At 36.3% G+C, this 21,798-nt stretch overlaps 1 protein-coding gene across 6 annotated transcripts in view; it reads left to right on the top strand.

Annotated features, from left to right (window-relative positions):
- Positions 1-21,798, top strand: part of SHPRH (SNF2 histone linker PHD RING helicase) — an 86,114-nt gene that overhangs the window by 28,780 nt on the left and 35,536 nt on the right. For all 6 annotated transcript variants that reach the window (XM_059035989.2, XM_067010973.1, XM_067010970.1 and 3 more), the window contains 7 exons: positions 112-233; positions 6,932-7,020; positions 9,089-9,181; positions 16,870-16,977; positions 17,943-18,085; positions 21,169-21,342; positions 21,658-21,720. In XM_059035989.2, coding sequence (XP_058891972.1) covers positions 112-233; positions 6,932-7,020; positions 9,089-9,181; positions 16,870-16,977; positions 17,943-18,085; positions 21,169-21,342; positions 21,658-21,720 — 792 coding nt within the window. The remainder of the gene's footprint in view (positions 1-111; positions 234-6,931; positions 7,021-9,088; positions 9,182-16,869; positions 16,978-17,942; positions 18,086-21,168; positions 21,343-21,657; positions 21,721-21,798) is intronic.

Below are 21,798 nucleotides of genomic sequence, written 5' to 3'. Positions count from 1 at the left end.
ATACTGAAGATCACAAAGACTCTGTAAGACTCTTGTACTCTTGATCTTATGTAATATAATACTCTAACTTAGGATTCTTTCTAGTTCTGAACAATCTCCCTTTTCTTTTAGCACCATGACAATGGAGGAACTGCTGACGTCTCTGCAGAAGAAATGTGGAACTGAATGTGAAGAAGCACATCGGCAGCTAGTTTGTGCCCTCAATGGCTTAGCAGGCATCCACATCATTAAAGGTAGAAGGTGATTGCTTTGTTATCTATGATTCTTCTAAACACTTAATGAGGAAGATTAGTTATATTAGAAATCAAAGTTTCCCAAGAAAGACACTTTCACATGGTACTAATCATAATTTAAATAGGTTCCGCTTAATGAAGAACAGTTATACAGAACACTTCAAAAACCTTCAAAGTTTACATATGCTTTCACCAAACATTTCCACTTTTAGAAGTTTTTTTAGGGAAATTATAATGTGAACAAAGATTTGGCAATAAATTATTGATCTTAGTCTGTAGTAGTGAACAACTGAAACAACCAAAATGCCTAGAAATAGCAGAATGGTTAAAATTTGACACATTCCAGTGAATATTGATCATTGATTTACAAAGTAATACTGTTTATAAATTCATTCTCCCAACAAATATTAGAATGTCTGCTGTGTGCTGGGTATGATCTAGGTACTAAAAATAATACAGTAAAATAGTCTCTGATCTTGTGGGGCTTAAATTCTTAATAGAGGAAGACAAACAGTTAATCAGATTGAATAAGAAAAAAATAAAATTATCTTTATTTGCTGCAATGTGATTGTCTGTGTAGGAAAACTACTAGAGCAAATAAATGAGTTTTGCAAGGTTGCATAAGACAAGATGAATATATAAAAAATTATTATATTCCTATATACTAGGAATGAACAATAAGAAATTATAACAATACCATTCATAGTAGTATCAAAAAATGTGAAATACTTTGACATCAACTTGGAAAAAAGATGTACAACACCCATACAAAAATCACAAAAACAGGGCTTCCCTGGTGGCGCAGTGGTTGAGAATCCGCCTGCTGATGCAGGGGACGCAGGTTCGTGCCCCGGTTCAGGAAGATCCCACATGCCGTGGAGCGTCTGGGTCCGTGAGCCATGGCTGCTGAGCCTGTGCATCCGGAGCCTGTGCTCCGCAACGGGAGAGGCCACAATAGTGAGAGGCCCACGTAGCAAAAAAAAAAAAAAAAAAAAATCACAAGAACATTGAAAAGCACAGATATTGTGAGAGAAATTAAAGAATACCTAGTTATACCATGTTCATGGATTAGAAGACTTAATATTATTAAGATGCTGATTCATCTCAAATTGATATACAGAGTCAATGCAGTCAAAATTTTCCCAAACAAAAATTTTAGCAGGCTGTTTATAGAAGTTGACAAGCTGATTCTAAAATTCACCTAGAATAGTCAAAACAAGTTTGGAAAAGAACAAAATAGTTGGAAGATTTACCTGAATCAACACTTATTTTAAAGCTATAATAATCAAGACGGTATAATACTGGCATAAAGATAGGCAAGTAGACCAGTGGAACAGAATAGTGTCCAGAACTAGTCGCACTTATTTATGATCAGTTGGTTTTTCAACAGAGACGCAAAGGCATTTCAGTGGAGAAAGGTTAGTGTTTTCAGTAAATGGTACTGGAACAATTAGTTATCCATATTCAAAAAGTTCAACTTTAACCTTGCACTATATAAACAGTTCAAAATACAGAGGATATTAAACTGAAATTAAAACCATAAAAATTTTATAAGCATTTTTATAAAGAAATGTATATTGTAAATCAACTATACTTCAATAAGAAAGATATTAATAGATTACATTTTTTAAAAAGAAATATATAGGTTCTTTCTTTTAAAATCATAGACAACTATAACCTTAGGAAAAGCTACTGTGTGCTTTGGACTTCAGTAGTTAATACTTCTTCTGTAGGAAGTGGCTCTTTTTTTTTTTTTTTTTTTTGCGGTACACTGACCTCTCACTGTTGTGTTTTCTCCCATTGCGGAGCACAGGCTCCGGATGCTCAGGCTCAGCGGCCATGGCTCACGGGCCCAGCCGCTCCGTGGCATGTGGGATCTTCCCAGACCGGGTCACGAACCCGTGTCCCCTGCATTGGCAGGCGGACTCTCAACCACTGTGCCACCCGGGAAGCCCTTTCTGGCTATCTTAAATCAAGTGTTACCTTTTTTGCAACTTCAATGAATCACTAAGTGCTCTTTTCAACAACTATTTCAATTTATTGTAGTTGTAATGTAGTGAGAGATTGTACAGTTTTGTACCTTTTATACAATAGTGATTCTTAGGAGTTTTCTTATAATAATGAGGAAATTACTGATGTAAATGCACCTTTTTATAAAGCTACTTTTAAACCTCTAATAGCTTTGGTTTAGATAATTTGATTTTAGTCTTTCTAAAACTAAGTAGGCTATAGCCCTTTACATCATGTTAGTATTTCATAATGGTGAAGTAATGTACAGTTTTAAGCACTTTTGATAATTTAGGATATACAGATGCTTCATTTCTATATTCCTCACAAAATCTGTGGAGTTAGCTCATCATAGTGTTAGAGCTGGAAAGGCATCTCATGATAAATTCCAGTTCCTTCAACCTTCCCACAAAGATACTAATCTGTTAGTCTACTTGGATACACAATTATGGAGAAAATTTACCATTTTTCTCATTTACCTATTAAGACCTTAAATAAATCAGTTGCCCAGAAAAATTTATGTTTCAATTTAGCTAGCAGTGTTTGCAAGTTTGGATTTTCGTTAATAATCCTTAATCATCACCATCATCATCAATGCCATCTCAATTGCTGTGTGCCTGTGACTATGTAGTATTCCAGGCATCAATCTAAAATCTAAAATGATCTGTGCTTTACAATCCGTAGTGAAAGACTAAGTAAGGCAACTTTTAATATAAGATATTTTTTGACACATACTTTCCTTTATTTCAACCTGGAAATAGGCAAAAATTGGGAAATTATCTAATAATTAATATCAAATACCAGCTTCTCACAGTCCCAAATTAGTTGAGTGGAATAATTGTGATAAAAATCCACAGAACAAGTGACTGTCACAGACAATAAATATGTATGCTTGGTCTTAAAAAATACAGGAATAATGAATATGCTGTTTAAAATATTGTCAGGTCATTAAAATCTAGCCACATATCTGAGAAATGATCATTTTTCTACAAGCATTTTATATTATGCATTAACACCATCATATGTATATATTCTGTTTTATCCTCATAATTACCCAATAGTTGAGGCATTACCATCCCTATTTTATATGAGAAAATGAGTTCACAAGACTTAGTTGCTTTCTCAAGATTACAGCTAGTATGTGACAGAGAATTGGCCCTGGATCTTTTGATTTCAAATCAGATATTTAATTTTTTTTATTATACTATGTCTGCTTCTTTATCAAACAGGCATTTGTAAACCTCAATATTATACTGTCTATAGTCGGTTGAAACTCACCATCAAAAATTTCTGAAATGGAATAATATGTTACTTGCAGATGGTCACAATAATAAAAATAAATTTCAGATTTCCCATCTTAATTCTAAAACTGCATTCCTCATTTTATTCTATGTTGTTATGACTCAGAAGCTTAAGACAGTAAATGAATTTCTTCACTTGGCCTTTTTTCTAGTCTCCTTGTCAGATTTATTGTCTCTTTTTCCCTGTGGTAAAGTTATGCATAATATAGGAATTGGGGGAAAAGGTTATTCATCTGATCATTTCCAAACACTGTAACACTCCAGCAGGATCAGCATGTAGTTGGCTCCTATGTGGCAGAATACCGTGCTATTGTGTAACAAGAGGTGCATCACTGCTCTTTTCAGTTAGTTTCCACTGCATTCCTTCCCACTGTACTTATTTATCTATGGATGGAAACTATTGCTAATTGTTAAGAGAAATTCCTATTAGAAAGTCCATTAATAAATGCTATGTCTATTCTTCGTTTAATTGTAATTATGAACTTAATTGTGGAGGATTAACTACTTTTAGTTTCCATGGTTTAACTCATAGTAGTATGTTAAACAATACACAGTTTTTAAAGTAACATTACATATTTAACTTACATAATTTAAACTATTCTAATATTAGAGATCAGATAGTAAAGATCTGACCTCTAAAAGAAATCTAATATCAAACTCTAAAGGGATTTGTTTATATTGTATGCAAACATATATATATGATATACAATGTATATTCTACAGTCCTCGCTGATTATGGTATTAAAAACATGGGATTGGGGCTTCCCTGGCAGCGCAGTGGTTGAGAGTCCACCTGCCGATGAAGGGGACACGGGTTCATGCCCTGGCCCGGGAAGATCCCACATGCCGCGGAGCGGCTGGGCCCATGAGCCATGGCTGCTGAGCCTGCGTATCCGGAGCCTGTACTCTGCAATGGGAGAAGCCACAACAGTGAGGGGCCCGTGTACTGTAAAACAAAACAAAACAAAACAAAAAAACATGGTATTATTTCAATTTTGTACAATGTATACATGAAATATATATATATATATATATATATATATACACACACACACACACACACACACATATATATGGTATAGAAGTGTTTTAGGTTCAGTTTTCTGAGAAAGAAAACTTTTTTCCTGATCATCACATACATTTTTCATTTCTACATGTGTTTTTTTAGAGAAAATTAGTTCGGCAATATAGAACCAGTACAATTTGTTTACCTGGAAATGTTAGTGCCATCAAGTGGCAAAGAACGGGTATTTCCATATTTGGCTTAAACTTGTATAGCTTATTGAATATGCGTATTTTTATGTCTTCCCCAGAAAACGTCCTTTTTTTTTTTTTTAACTAAGCATTAAAAAAACATTGTAATGACTAGTACAGTTTCAACTGTTTTTATTATAGTCTAATCATTGTACCTTCTTTAAAAGGTATAATTATGAGGGGAAAATTGTTAAATGAATTATTCTCCATAAATGATAGTATAAATATTAATAAAATCCATGTCTTCTGAAAAGCTTAAGAAAAATCTTCAAAACTAAACAGAGTTCATGGTGTGAAGATAATTATGTTACTCCTACATTGTAATGCAATTTTATTATTGCAAAAATAATCTCCTTTATTAAAGTGAATAGAAATTGGATGACTGTAAAGTACCATGAAAACGTGTGGTTTAGAAAGCTTTATATTAGATAACTGGTAGAATTAGATATAAAGCAGTGGTATAAAAGCAAGTGTTTTGCACAACAATATGAATGAACGTACTTAATGTCACTGAAATGCACTCTTCTAAAACTGGTTGAAATTGTAAGTTTTATTTTATGTATATTTTACCACAATAAAATTTACATATATAAAATCAACTTTAACAAAGAGAGAGAACCAACAACAAAATTTACAAAGATGTATATATGGAAAACTCATGGCCATGAACAAAGTTCTAAATCCATGATATTAAAGAAACTAGTTTAAAAGTTAAAAAAAATAAAAATGCAAGTGTATGTGATGATCAGGAAAAAACCTTTTTTCCTCAGCAAACTAAAACCAGAACATCTCTTTACCTTTTTTTTCCCCTTGTATTCCATGATTTTGCCACCGTTAGATTTTTATTTTAATTGTATGTATCAATTAACAGTTTTGGGTTTTCCCCAGACAGCAAATAACATAGGTTCCATTACTCAAAGTCATTAAAAATGTTAAATCTCTTCTTCAGTGAAGTCTCATCAAACTTTTTCTGAAAGAACCAGATAATAAATATTTTAGGTTTTGTGAACCGTAAGATCTGTGGCAACTATTCAGCTCTGCTATTGTAATGCAGAAGTAGCCACAGACAGTACATAAATAAGTCAGCATGGCTGACTTCCAATAAAACTTTATTCATGGACCCTGAAATTTAATATCATGTAATTTTCACATGTCACAGGATATTATTATTATTTTAATTTTTTCAGCTATTAAAAATGTAGGGCTTCCCTGGTGGCGCAGTGGTTGAGAATCCGCCTGCCGATGCAGGAGACACGGGTTCGTGCCCTGGTCCGGGAAGATCCCACATGCCGTGGAGCAACTAAGCCCGTGAGCCATGGCGGCTAGGCCTGCGTGTTCGGAGCCTGTGCTCCGCAACGGGAGAGGCCACAACAGTGAGAGGCCCGCATACCGCAAAAAAAAAAAAAAAAAAAAAAAAATGTAAAAGAAAATTCTTAGCTTGTAGACCCTCAAAACTGCAGTCAGATAAGACCCATGGGCCATAGTTTGCCAACCTGTGCTTTGATACTTTTTAATTACTTTATTTGAATAAGGTGCTAACTATGTATAATAAAAAACAGCATAAATCTCAGACTAATAGTGATTTGTGTGACCAGAAATAGAATTCCTAAATTTTTGAAATGTAGTTATTAACTGTAAATCATTCTGGCCAAATACCAATAAGAACAATTCCTATCAAGAAGAGTTCATTGTTTTTCTGAGAATTATGTGTAGGTTGGTCATAGTGTTTTGAATATTTGTCTATAAATACATGTCAGTACCCCAAATTTGTCCTTAATTTCAAACATCCTAATGACTACTAATTGGTAGTCACTAACTTTAACAAGAAGAAAACTGTTTAAATTAAAAATTAATTCAGAGTTTGTTTTTCAGTATAATTTTAAAACATTGTGTTTGATTGGTGTTCTAGTCTGTGAAATTAACCAACAACAAAAAAACAGGTGCTGTTACCAGCTTTTTTTACTGGGGCAGTCATATTAATACCAAGTTAAATTCCTTTTCTTAAAAAATAAATTAGTGAATTGTAATCATTGCTGTATCTTTACAGTAGGTATTTTTAGATTATAGGTAACTAGATGACATTGGGAACTAAATACATGATTTTTCTTATGCTTTAAATATATTTTGATTATTCAGGTGAGTATGCCTTGGCAGCAGAACTATACAGAGAAGTGCTACGTTCATCTGAGGAACACAAGGGAAAGCTCAAAACTGATTCACTGCAAGTAAGTAAAAAGTAAAAAGTTTCAAAATATTTGTTTTTTATAAAATAATTTTTCTGAATATTTAAGAGGACAAAGAGTAACAAATGAACTGAGTCATAATCACTGGGGATGAAGCTTGAAAATCATGTTCTTTTAATAAGCACCCAAGGTGATTTGCATATACACAAAAGTTTTAGAATCACCATTCTGTCTGCTCGGGTCAGTATTGGCCACAAGGCTGACTAGATAAGCCTAAGCTACATTAGAAAATCAGCTCAAAATATTTGTATTTCAAAGAATGGGGTCAGTTTTATCACTTCACATATTAACATCAACATATTTATTCACATGGTATTCACCAAAAAGAAGAGAAATTGAGTTAAACTCAAAAATGAAACTAAGTGATAATAAAAACTATCCAATGATCTTCTAATTTAATTTTTGGAGGTCTTTTAGGGAGATTTTTGATTATTTGAATTATAACACTTACTTAAGTATGAAATATCTTCCTCTTCCTGGTTCAGTTCAGTGGATCATATAGACAAGGCTCTCTAGCTAAATGGTAAATAAGGATACTTTTATGAATCTTGCTAAGTTTAGGCTTGAGTCACAGGTGAGGCCTCTTTTTTTACCATTCAGAATCTAAACCTTGAGACCTACATGTTCACCTGTGCCTGAGCAGGTATTAGAAGGAGTGTATGGGGGGAGAGGGAAGAAGAGAGAAAATTAAATACCAGTCTCCTTATATTAATCATGGGTAAGGATTACAGAAGGTCATGGACCTTTTAGCAAATGTATTTACCACATGCGAGAAGGAGGAAGTACAAAGATATTGTGCTCCTGAATAAAGGAAACAAAAGTAGGACAGGTAGATCCAGTATGCCTGAGTTCAAGAGTGAAGAGTAAGCTATCAATCAGCCTGGTTCTTGCTTTGAGTCACAGTAACCCCAGCTGCTGATAAAGCATGGTCCACCAGATGTCTTGCTCTATCAAGTCAGATTACCCACGCTGCTCTGTTGGGCATGTGTAGGGGATGTGTAAGGGAATGGAAAGAGAAGTATTCCTCCCAGTTCATTCCACCACCTTGGGCAGAAAGCAACAGAAATCCTCTTCCACAAGTGCACGCAGAGAAGTGGAGCCGAGTTTCTACCATTTTTTCTTTCATGGTATTTATACTTTTGTTTTTGCTATTAAATCTGATAGTGTTGCTGATTATGTTATCTATGAAAGCATGATGAAAAGACCTAAGACATTTGAGGTAGTTCTTCAAATATTAACTCTACAAAGATCTGTACCACGGCCCGTAATTTGTAGCCAAACAGAATAAAGCCTTATAGTCTCAAATCACTGACACCAAATCAGACCTTACCAGAAAGACTCCTTACCCATCATCCTTTAGCCTTTAGCTGTCTTCTCAAATAAAGACTCAAATTAGATAGAAACTGCATTCACTTTATTTTTTCTCATAGCTCTTTACTCCAGAGGGAGCCTCAAACCAGTCACAGACTCAATACCACAGTGAGATGCCTGGCTTATATTTAATATAGAGAATTAAGATGGAGTTTTCTTCTTTATTGTACACCATCTTCACCTCTAGCTCCTCCCCTTTTCAGCCCTTAAGTTCAACAGATCCGGGTCACAGCCCTGTTTTCTAATGTATTTCATTATCTTTGTTTTTATAATGTAATTGCTAAGCTCATCCAGATTCATTTCCCAGGAGAAGAGGAATCAAGTCTGTGCAGTCAACCTTTCTACTTTACTGGACTTGCTTGGCATACTCATATTTCCCCATATAGACAAGTGCATGTATAAGAGAAGAAATATACCTATATTACGTACTCTGTTAAATACATAGACGTTTTATGAAACTGTATATTTTTAATTAGAAATTTATGTCATTATGAGTTAAGATAATTACTATAAAACTGACTCTGAGAAAGTTGGTATTCAAATTGTTTTAAAGGAAAAGAATTCAGTGATTAAATCTTAAATGCGGTGTTAGTGTTCTGTATGCCTTAATAATAGTAGGTTCTCCCTTGGAGTTCACTGCATTGGCTGTCATAATTGTTGCCTTTTGTGTGTTTTATAGAGACTTCATGCTACGCATAACCTGATGGAATTGTTGATAGCCAAGCACCCAGGGATACCTCCTACCCTGAGAGATGGCAGACTTGAGGAAGAGGTAATTATTATTTTTTCATTCTGTCTATAAAAGAATTGTTTTTCAGACTTCATGCTCCATCTAATTGATATTTCCTAGGGCATATAAAGGTAACCATGTTTTCTCACTGCTTTGATGTTCTAAACTTTGCCATGGTAATTTTGGGTGGCATAGAATAGCAATACTCCATATTGTTTTGTTTCTATGATGATCTGCTTGCAGCTATATGGCAACTGCTTGTTGTAGATGTGGCTCTTGGTAGCCAACAGCACAGGATGTAAATAAACAACAAATGAAAAAAGGAAATCTTGTTGATCTCATGACAGATCTGCAAAAGATGTAATTTAGTAAACATAAAAAGCTTTGTACTTTCTCCACCCTTCAGTGTATTATTTAAGTCAATAAATAAACTCAAATTTTCAGTTGTATTTCTTATATCCTCTCAAAGAAGTTCCCTCTGCAATGAGTATTGCCCCTCGTTAGAAACAGTGCTATTATAAATTATTGTCAATATGCTTATTATGCCAATTCCCCCATGGATTATTGCCTTGTTAAAACTCAAAGAGAGGTGGCAAACCTAAAAGAAAAAGAGTAGTAAATACGTTTGAAATGTATTGAACCTGTAAATGAAGCCTTTATTTGAATTAACAGGATAAAAAATGAGATTGTATAAGTATGTACAGCCCTTTCTTGTTGCTAGATGGCAGTCTAATGGAAATTTTCAAGTGAAATTTTATTCCCAGTGCAGGGAATAATCTTATATGTAATTAGTCACTCTGTTTAAATGCCTTCAGTGACAGGAAGCTCTCTGGGAGACAGTCCCGTCTATTAGTAGACAGCTCTAATGACCAACTAATTATAGCCAAGGAATTTTAATAGAAATTAATTGGACTTGATTAACTGTTTCCTTTCCCATATTAGGGAAGTTTTCAACTATAATCTCTTCAAATATTTTCTCACTCCCTTTCTTTTTCTCTTTTTCTTCTGGGACCCCTATAATTTGAATGTGGGTGTGTTTAATGTTGTCCCAGAGGTCTCTGAACTGTCCTGAGTTCTTTTCATTCTTTTTTCTTTATTCTGCTCTGCAGTAGTTATTTCCACTATTTTATCTTCCAGGTCACTTATCCATTCTTCTGCCTCAGTTATTCTGCTATTGATCCCTTCTAGAGTATTTTAAATTTCATTTATTATGTTGTTCATCATTGCTTGTTTCCTCTTTAGTTCTTCTAGGTCCTTGTTAAATGTTTCTTGCATTTTCTCTATTCTCTTTCCAAGATTTTGGATCATCTTTACTATCATTATTCTGAATTCCTTTTCAGGTAGACTGCCTATTTCCTCTTCATTTGTTAGGTCTGTTGGGTTTTTGCCTTGCTCCTTCATCTGCTGTGGTTTTTCTGTCTTCTCATTTTGCTTATCTTACTGTGTTTGGGGTCTCCTTTTTGCAGGCTGCAGGTTCGTAGTTCCCATTGTTTTTGGTGTCTGTCCCCAGTGGCTAATGTTGGTTCAGTGGTTTGTGTAGGCTTCCTGGTGGAGGGGACTAGTGCCTGTGTTCTGGTGGATGAGGCTGGATCTTGTCTTTCTGGTGGGCAGGACCGCATCCAGTGGTGTGTTTTGGTGTGTCTGTGGCTTTATTGTGACTTTATGCAGCGTCTCTGCTAATGGATTGGGCTGTGGTCCTGTCTTGCTAGTTGTTTGGCATAGGGTGTCCAGCACTGTAGTTTGCTGGTCGTTGAGTGGAGCTGGGTCTTGACATTGAGATGGAGATCTCTGGGAGATTTTCGCCGTTTGATATTACGTGGAGCTGGGAAGTCTCTTGTGGACCAGTGTCCTGAACTCGGCTCTCCCACATCAGAGGTACAGGCCTGACACCTGGCCAGAGCATGAAGACTCTGTCAGCCACGTGGCTCAGAAGAAAAGGGAGAAAAAAATAGAAAGAAAGAAAGGAAGGGAGGGAGGGAGGAAGGAAGGAAGGAAGAAAGGAAGAAAGAAAGAAAGGAGATGGAATAAAATAAAATAAAGTAAAATAAAATAAAATAAAGTTATTGAGATAAATATTTTTTTTTAAATTTTTTAAGTTAAAAAAAAATGGACAGACAGAACCCTAGGACAAATGGTGGAAAGCAAAGCTATACAGACAAAATCTCACACAGAAGCATACATATACACACTCACAAAAAGAGGAAAAGGGGAAAAAATAATCTATCTTGCTCCCAAAGTCCACCTCCTCAATTTGGGATGATTCATTGTCTACCCAGGTATTCCACAAATGTAGGGTGCATCAAGTTGATTATGGAGATTTAATCCGCTGTTCCTGAGGCTGCTGGGAAAGATTTCCCTTTCTCTTCTGTGTTCTCACAGCTCCCAGGGTTCAGTTTTGGATTTGGACCCACCTCTGCGTGTAGGTCGCCTGAGGGCATCTGTTCTTTGCCCAGACAGGATGGGGTTAAAGGAGCAGGTGATTCGGAGGCTGTGGCTCACTCAGGCCAACAGGACGTTGCACCAGCCTGAGGCGCGCCGTGCGTTCTCCCGGGGAAGTTGTCCCTGGATCCCGGGACCCCGGCAGTGGTGGGGTGCACAGGCTCCCGGGAGGGGAGGTGTGGACAGTGACCTGTGCTCGCACACAGGCTTCTTGATGGCGGCAGCAGCAGCCTTATAGTCTCATGCCCATCTCTGGGGTCCGCGCTGATAGCCGCGGCTCGCGCCCGTCTCTGGAGCTCCTTGAAGCAGCGCTCGTAATCCCCTCTCCTTGCGCACCAGGAAACAAAGAGGGAAGAAAAAGCCTCGTGCCTCTTCAGCAGGTCCAGACTTTTTCCCCGGACTCCCGCCTGGCTAGCCGTGGCGCACTAGCCCCCTTCAGGCTGTGTTCTCACGGCCAACCCCAGTTCTCTCCCTGGCTTCCGACCAAAGCCCGAGCCTCAGCTCCCAGCCCCCGCCCGCCCCGGCAGGTGAGCAGACAAGCCTCTCGGGCTGGTGAGTGCTGGTCGGCACCGATCCTCTGTTCGGGAATCTCTCCGCTTTGCCCTCCGCATCCCTGTGGCTGCACTCTCCTCCGTGGCTCCGAAGCTCCCCCGCTCCGCCACCCACAGTCTCCACCCATGAAGTGCTTCCTAGTGTGTGGAAACCTTTCCTCCTTCCCAGCTCCCTCCCACTGGTGCAGGTCCCGTCCCTATTCTTTTGTCTCTGTTTATTCTTTTTTCTTTTGCCCTACCCAGGTACGTGGGGAGTTTTTTGCCTTTTGGGAGGTCTGAGGTCTTCTGCCAGTGTTCAGTGGGTGTTCTATAGGAGCAATTCCACGTGTAGATGTATTTCTGATGTATCTGTGGGGAGGAAGTTGATCTCCGTGTCTTTCTCTTCCGCCATATTCCTCCAATCCCCAATAGAAATTAATTGGAAGGTTGTGACAGGAAAAGAAAAAATGCATCATGAGGAGGAGGGTTCATACTATATAGGTGTATTTCTGAGGAGACTGCTTTATCACTTCTGCCTAACTCTAACAGTACATGAAGCCGCAGTATTTCAAAGCTGGACAAGATCCAAGAAATCATCTGTTTCAGCCACCTCCTTTTGCAATGGAGTAACTGAAGCCTAGGGAAGAAAAATGGCTAGTCAAAAGAGTTGTGTCTATTCAGTTGACCTCATGAAATTGCCACTGTTGTAAATCAGAAATGGTCTAGTATTGGCAATTTCATATGGCTCAACCCACTACTAAGTGAAAGCATTGGGATTTCCAGTTCAGTAGTCTTTCCAGTTTTCCTCCCACTGTCCCATATAGCCTCTGATCATCCTCTCTTCATTCATAAAATAGTTGCAAGAGTCAGTTAAGTATTTCAGTTAAATGGACAAAAGTGAAGAATTTTCCTTTTTCCTAATGGTAACTTATAAGAATAAAATTTTTCAGTACTGGGCTTCCCTGGTGGCACAGTGGTTGGCATTCCGCCTGCCAATGCAGGCGACACGGGTTCGTGCCCCGGTCCAGGAAGATCCCACATGCCGCAGAGCGGCTGGGCCCATGAGCCATGGCTGCTGAGCCTGCGCGTCCAGAGCCTGTGCTCTGCAGTGGGAGAGGCCACAGCAGCAGGAGGCCTGGATACCACAAAAAAAAAAAAAAATTTCAGTACTTCTGTTACTTGCAAATAACATGATCCTTCTTGTCTTGAAAAGTTGAAAGAGGAACAGTTTTTTTGTTTGTTTGTTTTTTTCTTTCGGTACACGGGCCTGTCACTGTTGTGGCCTCTCCCGTTGCCTGTGCTCCAGATGCGCAGGCTCAGCAGCCATGGTTCACGGGCCTAGTCGCTCCGCAGTATGTGGGATCTTCCCGGACTGGGGCACAAACCCGTGTTCCCTGCATCAGCAGGCGGATTCTCAACCACTGTGCCCCAGGGAAGCCCGAGGAACGGTTTTTAAATCCCTTTTGTATTAGCATTTACAGTTTCTATAACAAAATGCCACAGACTGGCTTAAAGAACAGGAATTTTATTTCTCACACTCATGAACTGGAAGAATTAATATTATTAAAATGTCCACGCTACCCAAAACAATATACAGGTTCAATGTAATCCCTATTAAAATTCCAATGGTATTTTTCACAGAAATGGAATAAACAATCCAAAGATTTGTATGGAACTAGAAAACATCCTGAATAGCCAAAGCAATCTTAAGATTAAGAACAAAGCTGCAGGCATTATGCACCCTGATTTCAAACTATATTGTAAAGCTATAGTAATTAAAACAGTATGGTGTTGACATAAAAGCATACTCATAGATCAATGGGACAGAATAGAGAGAGCCCAGAAATAAAGCCACCCATATATGGTCAGTTAATTTACAGAAAAGGAACCAAGATTAGTCAATGGGGAAAGGACAGTCTCTCTTTTTTTAATTGAAGTATAGTTGATTTATAATATTATATTAGTTTCAGGTATACAGCATAGTGATTCAGTATTTTTGCAGACTATACTCCATTATAAGTTATTATAAGATAATAGCTATAATTCCCACTGCTATACAATATATCCTTGCTGCTTATCTATTTTATACATAGTAGTTTGTATCTTTTAATTCCATACCCTTAATTTGTCCCTCCCTGCTTCCCTTTCCCCTTTGGTAACAACTAGTTTGTTTTCTACATCTGTGAGTCTGTTTCTGTTTTACACATACATTTATTTGTTTTATTTTTTAGATTCCACATATAAGTGATCTATGATATTTGTCTTTCTCTTTCTTACCCATTCACTAAGCATAATACTCTGGGTCCATCCATGTTGCTGCAAATGGCAGAATTTCATTTTTTGCTTATGGCTGAATAATATTCCATTGTAAATACATACAACTTCTTTATCCATTCATCTGTTGATGGGCACTTGGGTTGTTTCCATGTCTTGGCTATTGTAAATAGTGCTGCTATGAACATTGGGGTTCATGTGTCTTTTTGAACTAGTGTTTTCATTTTTTTTCCAGCTATATACCCAGGACTGGAATTGCTGGGTCATATGGTAGTTTATATTTAGTTTTTTGAGGAACCTCCATACTGTTTTCCTTAGTAGCTGCACCAGTTTACATTCCCACCAACAGTATGCAAGGGTTCCCTTTTCTCCACATTATCCCCAACACTTGTTATTTGTAAACTTTTTGATGATAGCCATTCTGACATGTGTGAGGTGGTACCTTATTATTGTTATAATTTGCATTTCTCAAATAATTAGCAGTGTTGAACATCTTTTCATGTGCCTGTTAGCCATCTCTATGTCTTCTTTGAAAAAATGTCTTTTCAGGTCTTCTGCCCATTTTTTGTTTAGGTTGTTTGTTTTTTTGGTTTTGAGTTGTATGTGCTATTTATATATTTTAGATACTAACCCCTTATCAGGGGGTTAGATATTAACCCCTTATTAGGTGATTAGAAAATAGGCAGAGAGGGACTTCCCTGGTGGTCCAGTGGGTAAGACTCCTCACTCCCAATGCAGGGGGCCCAGGTTCGATCCCTGGTCAGCAAACTAGATCCCACATGCATGCTGCAGCTAAGAAGTCTGCATACCGCAACTAAGTCTGCACACCGCAACTAAGAAGCCCATGTGCCGCAACTAAGACTAAGAAAGCCACATGCCACAACTAAAGATCCCACACACTGCAGTGAAGATCCTGTGTGCTGCAACTAAGAACCAGCACAGTCGAAATAAATAAATACATTTTTTAAAAAGAAAAGGAAAATAGGCAGAGGATCTGAATAGACATTTTTCCAAAGAAGACATATAGATGGCCAACAGGCACATGAAAAAATGCTCAACATCATTAATCACTAAGGAAATGCAAATCAAAACCGCAATGAGGTATCACTTCATACCTGTTAGAGTGGCTATTATCAAAAAGACAAGATATAAAAAGTGTTGGTGAGGATGAGAGAAAAGGGAACCCTTGTGCAGTGTTGATGGGAATATAAATTGCTGCAGCCACTATGGAAAATAGTATGGAGGTTCCTCAAAAAATTAAAAATAGGACTATAATATGACCCAACAATTCCACTACTGGGTATTTATCCGAAGAAAACAAAAATACTAACTTGAAAAGATATATGCACCCTTATGTTCATTGAAGCATTATTTACAATAGCCAATATATGAAAATAACCTAAGTGTCCATTGATAAAGAAGATGTTGTATACATATATGATGGAATATTGTTTAGCCATAAAAAGGAATGCAATATTGCCATTTGCAACAACATGGATGGACCTTGAGGGTATTATATGCTAAGCGAAATAAGTCAGACAAAGACTAATACTGTATGATTTCTCTTATATGAGGAATCCCAAAAAAAAGAAAGAAAGAAAAAGAAAAAAACCATGCTCATAGATACAGAGAACAGACTGGTGGTTGAAAGAGGTAGGCCTTGGGTGTGGGAGAAATGGGTAAACTATTGGGTTTTTTAATTGAAATAAATTGAATAAAATTTATTTTAATTTTAAAAAATGTATTTCTCACAGTTCTGGAGGCTGGCAGTCTAAGATCAAGGTGTCAGCAGGGTTGGTTTCTCCTGAGGACTCTCTCCTTGGCTTGTAGATAGCTGCCTTCTCACTGTGTCCTCATGTGGCCTTTCCTCTGTGTACTTGCATCCCTGGTGTGTCTCTCTTTCCTTTTAAGGACACCAGCCATATAGGATTAGGGCTCCACCCTTATCATCTCATTTATCTACATTTACTCATTTAATTACTTTCTTAAAGGCCCTATCTCCAAATATAGTCACGTTGGGGGTTAGGACTTCATCATAGATTTTGAGAAACACAATTCAGTCCTAAAACCCAAAGTATTATTTCTAAACTGAAGTAATTCCAAGAAATTATAATAACTGAATCAGACAAGAAATTCTAAAATGTATTCTTGTTTTGCCTTATAGTTTGAAATATTACTGTTCTTTCCCCTCCCATTTTTTAAAATTAAAAAATCAGAAACTTGGGGAGCAAATCCTTGGAATTTCTTAAATTATGTGACTGATAGGTAAATGTAAGTCAAGGTGGCTTACAGGTAAAATCTCTTCAATATACATCTTATGAATTTCTAGCATGGCATTCATGTTCTCTACAGTATACTTGTAGAGTTGAATGCTTAAATTGAGTTAAATAGATTAAATAAATAAAGTACACTCTTCTGGAAACATCATATTAAATTATTTTCTTGACCTGAAGTGAAAGTTTATACTTGTTTCCTGTTTCAACACAGGCCAAACAGCTGCGAGAACATTATATGAGCAAGTGTAACACAGAGGTTGCTGAAGCGCAACAAGCTTTGCTGCCGGTGCAGCAGACCATACGTGACCTCCAGAGAAAGGTATGGCCACCACTGTGACTTTCCTTATGTTTTTCTCCACATAACATTTTGGTTTTTGTTCTGCTCTGGGGAGAAACTTGAACTTTCTTATTCATCTTGGAACTTTTAGCACCTAGTACAGTACCTGAACCACAATTAAAACTTATTTGCTGTTAGCAGTGTTTATTGATTGGATGAACAGATACATAGATAAGTCACCTATTTTGAGGTTATTCTCTTTCATTTCTTTTAAGGTATAATGTGGTTTCCTCTTACCTTTGGTATGTAACAAGTTGTCTTTTGAAGAAAGTGAAGACTTCCATAACCTTCTTTTGATCTTAGATGTGCATGTTACCAAAATCTTTTCTTTTAGGATGTTAGAATATGAGAACCATAAGTATTTTCCTTATGAAATATGTGCCATTTGTCATTTCTAGAATTTCTCTTTCATGAAATCAGTAGCAAAGTTTAAAGAGAAGGCTACACAAAATACTTTTACTTTTTGATTTTAACCAGTTACTCCACATTTTATTCTTCCTAATTCATTAATTATTTAATATTCAAGCATATAATTTTATTAGTTATCAAAGATTATTCATTGAGTAGAATCTAGTTCAGTTATTTGAGGATAAGCATTATGACTTTATTATGCTGAGAAAGAAACCTGTTACCTTTTCAGATATATAGTGAATACTGAATTTTTATTTTGTTTTCGATATTTTTTTTAGCACAGCTTTGTTATAAATGTATGTAAATAAATTCTCATTCAGAGTAATCATGAAATAGGTGTTCTATTTAATTATATATGCAGAAGTTGTACTTACTCACTGTATATACAACATGTATACTTGTCTCCCCACTACTGTGATTCCCTTGAGAGTTGCATTTATTGCTTCCTTTTAATTTTTCACAGAACTCTTTCCAGTGATAGAAACATTGCAAATACTAAAAAGACATTAGTTGATCAGCTGTTGTCTTGTTTACAGATTTACTCTAATTCTCCTTGGTGGCTGAATGTGATACACAGAGCAATAGAATTTGGTATTGAAGAGGAACTTGTTCAAAGAGTACGAAATGAAATAACCAGCAACTACAAGCAACAAACTGGCAAGCTTTCTATGTCAGAGAAGTAAGAAAATAAAACAAACCATAATAGTTATATGAGTAGTCACCCCAAATATTCGATCATTTGGTATTAAGAGTTACAACTAAAAGTCATAACATATTGTGGTTATGAACATCTACATTTTACCTATTGTTGCATATATTTCAAACCAAAATATGAGGTATGCTTTTTTCCTGTATATTAGTCATTTTTAACTGTTCTCTTTTCAGTGCTTTTTTTTTTCTATTTTTTAATCTGCTTAAAGTATTTTCTTTGTATCTTTGTTGGACAGAGTTGCTTAAAGACAGCTCTTTAAGCAGTTTTGAAATAGACTTTGTTTTGGAGAATTTTTCCCTTGGGGTAAGGCTTTCATATTTTCCTATGTCATTCATTCCCTAAGGGCTAAGCTCATAGTGGCACAGTGGCCCAGGTTTTATATTGTAGAGTCTGCTTTGTCTTCCCCATCTTTCTTCTCAGCAACAATAACCATTCTTCAAGATAGATAAGTTGGGTTATTCCTCTTGAAGTAAGAATGGTGAATAATTCTTCCCAGAGAACAAATATACCCTATCAAAAGTACCTTCAGTGGTTTAACCCAAAGGAATGTCTGTCTAATGTGGGGAATTTAGGTGTTGCAGCAGAACTGTTGATTCTAGGGAGGGGGACAGAGAGGAGGATCTTTATTACTTCTCAGATCATATCGCAGTGTAACGTCAGCCTTGGGATTAAAGTTGGCTTTCAGTGAAAAATTCACTGAAATGAATTCTTATATTCGTATAAGAATATCTTTGAAATGTTTTAAAGTGTTTTCATTTGCTCTTCTAAAAACATTTTCAAGTGTCTGCTAACACCCTAAAAAATATGCTACATTTTCTGTGTGTCATTAGTAACTTGTATGTACCTTAATGTAATCATCTTTTTCACCATTCAGAACGTGATGAGCTTCTCATTTCTGAAGTATATGCAGTATATTATGCCTTTGAGTGCACTCCCTTTTTCCCTGTTAAGCCCAAGAATCACTGTTCCAGGATAAGTTGTCATTTATGTCATGAATTCATCTTATCCAGTTTTAAAGCTATGTCCTAATAATGTCTTCTGCCAGCATTGTGGCATCAGCTGATGAAGGAAAATATTTTAAAATATCTTGAACTTGTTTTTCTTAAATCACACAGAAACTCCTTTTTTTTTCTGAGAAATTACTTTTAAAAGTTGTAAATCCCCATGTTAGAATATATCCCCTATTAAATGTTTTGAGGTCCCAGGGCTGTAAAAGGACCAACAGGAAACATAAAATGTATAATTCATTACACAAATACGCTTTTAAAAAACATTAGACATAAATAGTAAGAAAACACATTTTTAAAGTTAATTTTTTTTATATTACATGTATTCAGAGATCATCTTAACACTGCTGCTGTGTTTTTTAATGAGACATGTCTCAGACACCAAACTACTTAATGTTTGCTTGTTAATGATTCTTGGGGAAGACTATGTAGCTTGGTGATTAAGAGCACAGGTAGGTTCTCAAGACAGACTGCCTGTGTTCATACCTCAGTGCCACCACTTGTTAGCTCTTTGGACTTGGGAAAGTTATATAAGCTCTCTCTGCCTTAGTTTCTTCATCTATAAAACCACACAGCATTGTAGTGAGGATTAGTAAATTAATATTTTTAAAGTGCTTACTTAAAATAGTACCTACCATTAGTATGATGTCTAAGAGTTACCTTCTATTACTATGTTTTCTTCTCTTTCATTTAAAGGACCTGCAAGAGAGAACATCGCTAAGACATGTTAAATGCTGATCTGTGATATTTTTCAGCCCTTACTCATGCTCAGACCTGAGTTAGTGGAGAGAACTTTTCCAAAGCCGCCACTTCCCATTGGTTCAAAGTTAATTTTCGAAGAGCAGTTTAAATTTGTAATAAATTACAAATAAAAAATTGTGTTTTCTTTTTGTGAATAGTATTGATACCTAACCTAATTTTAAGTACGTCTAAGTAAATTTTTTTAGAAATTATTGAGCAGCTATTCTATGCCTATTATATATGTTTTTGAAAAAGGGATATAATCTAATTATTACCGTCTAAAAGTTAGCTTAATGAGAAGACAAGAGTCATAATTTGAGAAATGTATGTATAAAAACTAAACAAAGTACTAAAATGAATAATGTTGTTAATAAACTCCATGAACAGAAAGAAACATAGATTAGTGTTGTGAAATATTGGGAAAGCCTTTTAGGAAGGAAAGTGGGCTCTTTTGAACAATTTGGAGAGAATGGCATATGGCATTTTAGGAAGGAGGATATACTCTTAACTTAAAAAGCAAACAAATCTTGTTTATATATTTTGTTTTTTAATTTCTTATTATTCTAGGCTTTCGTTTTGCTTTCAAAAGCCCATACACACACATCCATACTTTTTTTTCTTGACCCATTTCATTTATAGTTTATCAGAATGGTTACGAGCATTGTGTTTGGGTTTAGCTCCTAGCCCTGCCACATAATTTTGTATCTTTACTTAAATTACTTTAATTTATTAATCTTCATCTATAACATGTTCACAGTTGGGTATCTATTGAGGTTATACAGGAAAAGTGCTTGGAAAAGTGCCTGGCATTTAGTAAATGCTTAATAAAAATATATGTGTATATGTATAAGTTCCTTGTAATATGAAATATAATTCTTGGCTACTTTTCTCCTTTCTTCTCAGCTCTCTGTCTCTACTTTTCATCCTACAGTCACCTCTATGTAGAGCACGGTGTCAGGGGAACATCTGTAGTCAATCAGTATTAAAAAGAAAGAATGCGGCAATCCTGATCTTTCAAAGACATCAGACACAGAGACATAGATTTTGCAGATTGTTTTTCGGTTCTGAGGGCAGGCACTATCAGATGTTTTTGTTATCTTTTGTAGTAGACAACCCAATGTTATTATTCTTTGTTTACTAGTAGATACTAATTGAATACACTCCTAATGTAAACTCACTCAGATGTGACTAGGTAAAACTGTTGCAGTTTCTTTAACACTGCCAACCACTTCTTGAATTTTTAGGAAATTGACCTACTGTTGTTTTCTTTGCTGTGTGTGTGGTGCTGGTGATGGGAATCAGGTTCCATGACTGCAGAGGTCTTCAGTTCTTACTTACAACACATATGGAAGAGCTAAGTAAGTTCCAGAGGCAAGTAAGAGATGCTGTAAAAAATCTGGAGGGACCTCCATCTCGTCATGTTATTGAGTCTGCAACAAGCTGCCACCTCCGGCCAACCAGGCTTCCTCTCAATTGGTAGGTAATAGGAGAAATCATCAAATGAATGGCATTATTCCACTGAGCTAGATTTCTCCTGAGAGAAGAAACACTGGCTCACATAAGAAAACATTTTTCATTTGAGTTCAGACGGAAGTAGAGATGTATTATTAATCTAACTTTAAAAAAAAAACTTGCTAGGACCACATACCTGAGGACCACGTATTTTTTTTTTCTAAAATGGCATATTTTTTGTAAAGAAAATGTGAAGTATAAAATACTAAGCCACTTTTAGAAATTACCTGATTGAGGTTATGTTTGTGAATATTTCTCTGATAATTTCTTCTTTTCCAGCTGCGTCTTTTGTAAGGCTGATGAATTGTTCACAGAGTATGAATCAAAGTTATTTTCTCACACGTAAGTTCTCTGATTGATTATTTCCCATCAGGAAAATGAAACATTTTGCAAGACTTGGTATTTTAATTTATACAACTA

Source organism: Kogia breviceps, chromosome 13 (assembly GCF_026419965.1).
Source record: "Kogia breviceps isolate mKogBre1 chromosome 13, mKogBre1 haplotype 1, whole genome shotgun sequence".
Lineage (NCBI taxonomy): Eukaryota > Metazoa > Chordata > Mammalia > Artiodactyla > Physeteridae > Kogia > Kogia breviceps.
This window is presented reverse-complemented; position numbering and strand designations above follow the sequence as displayed.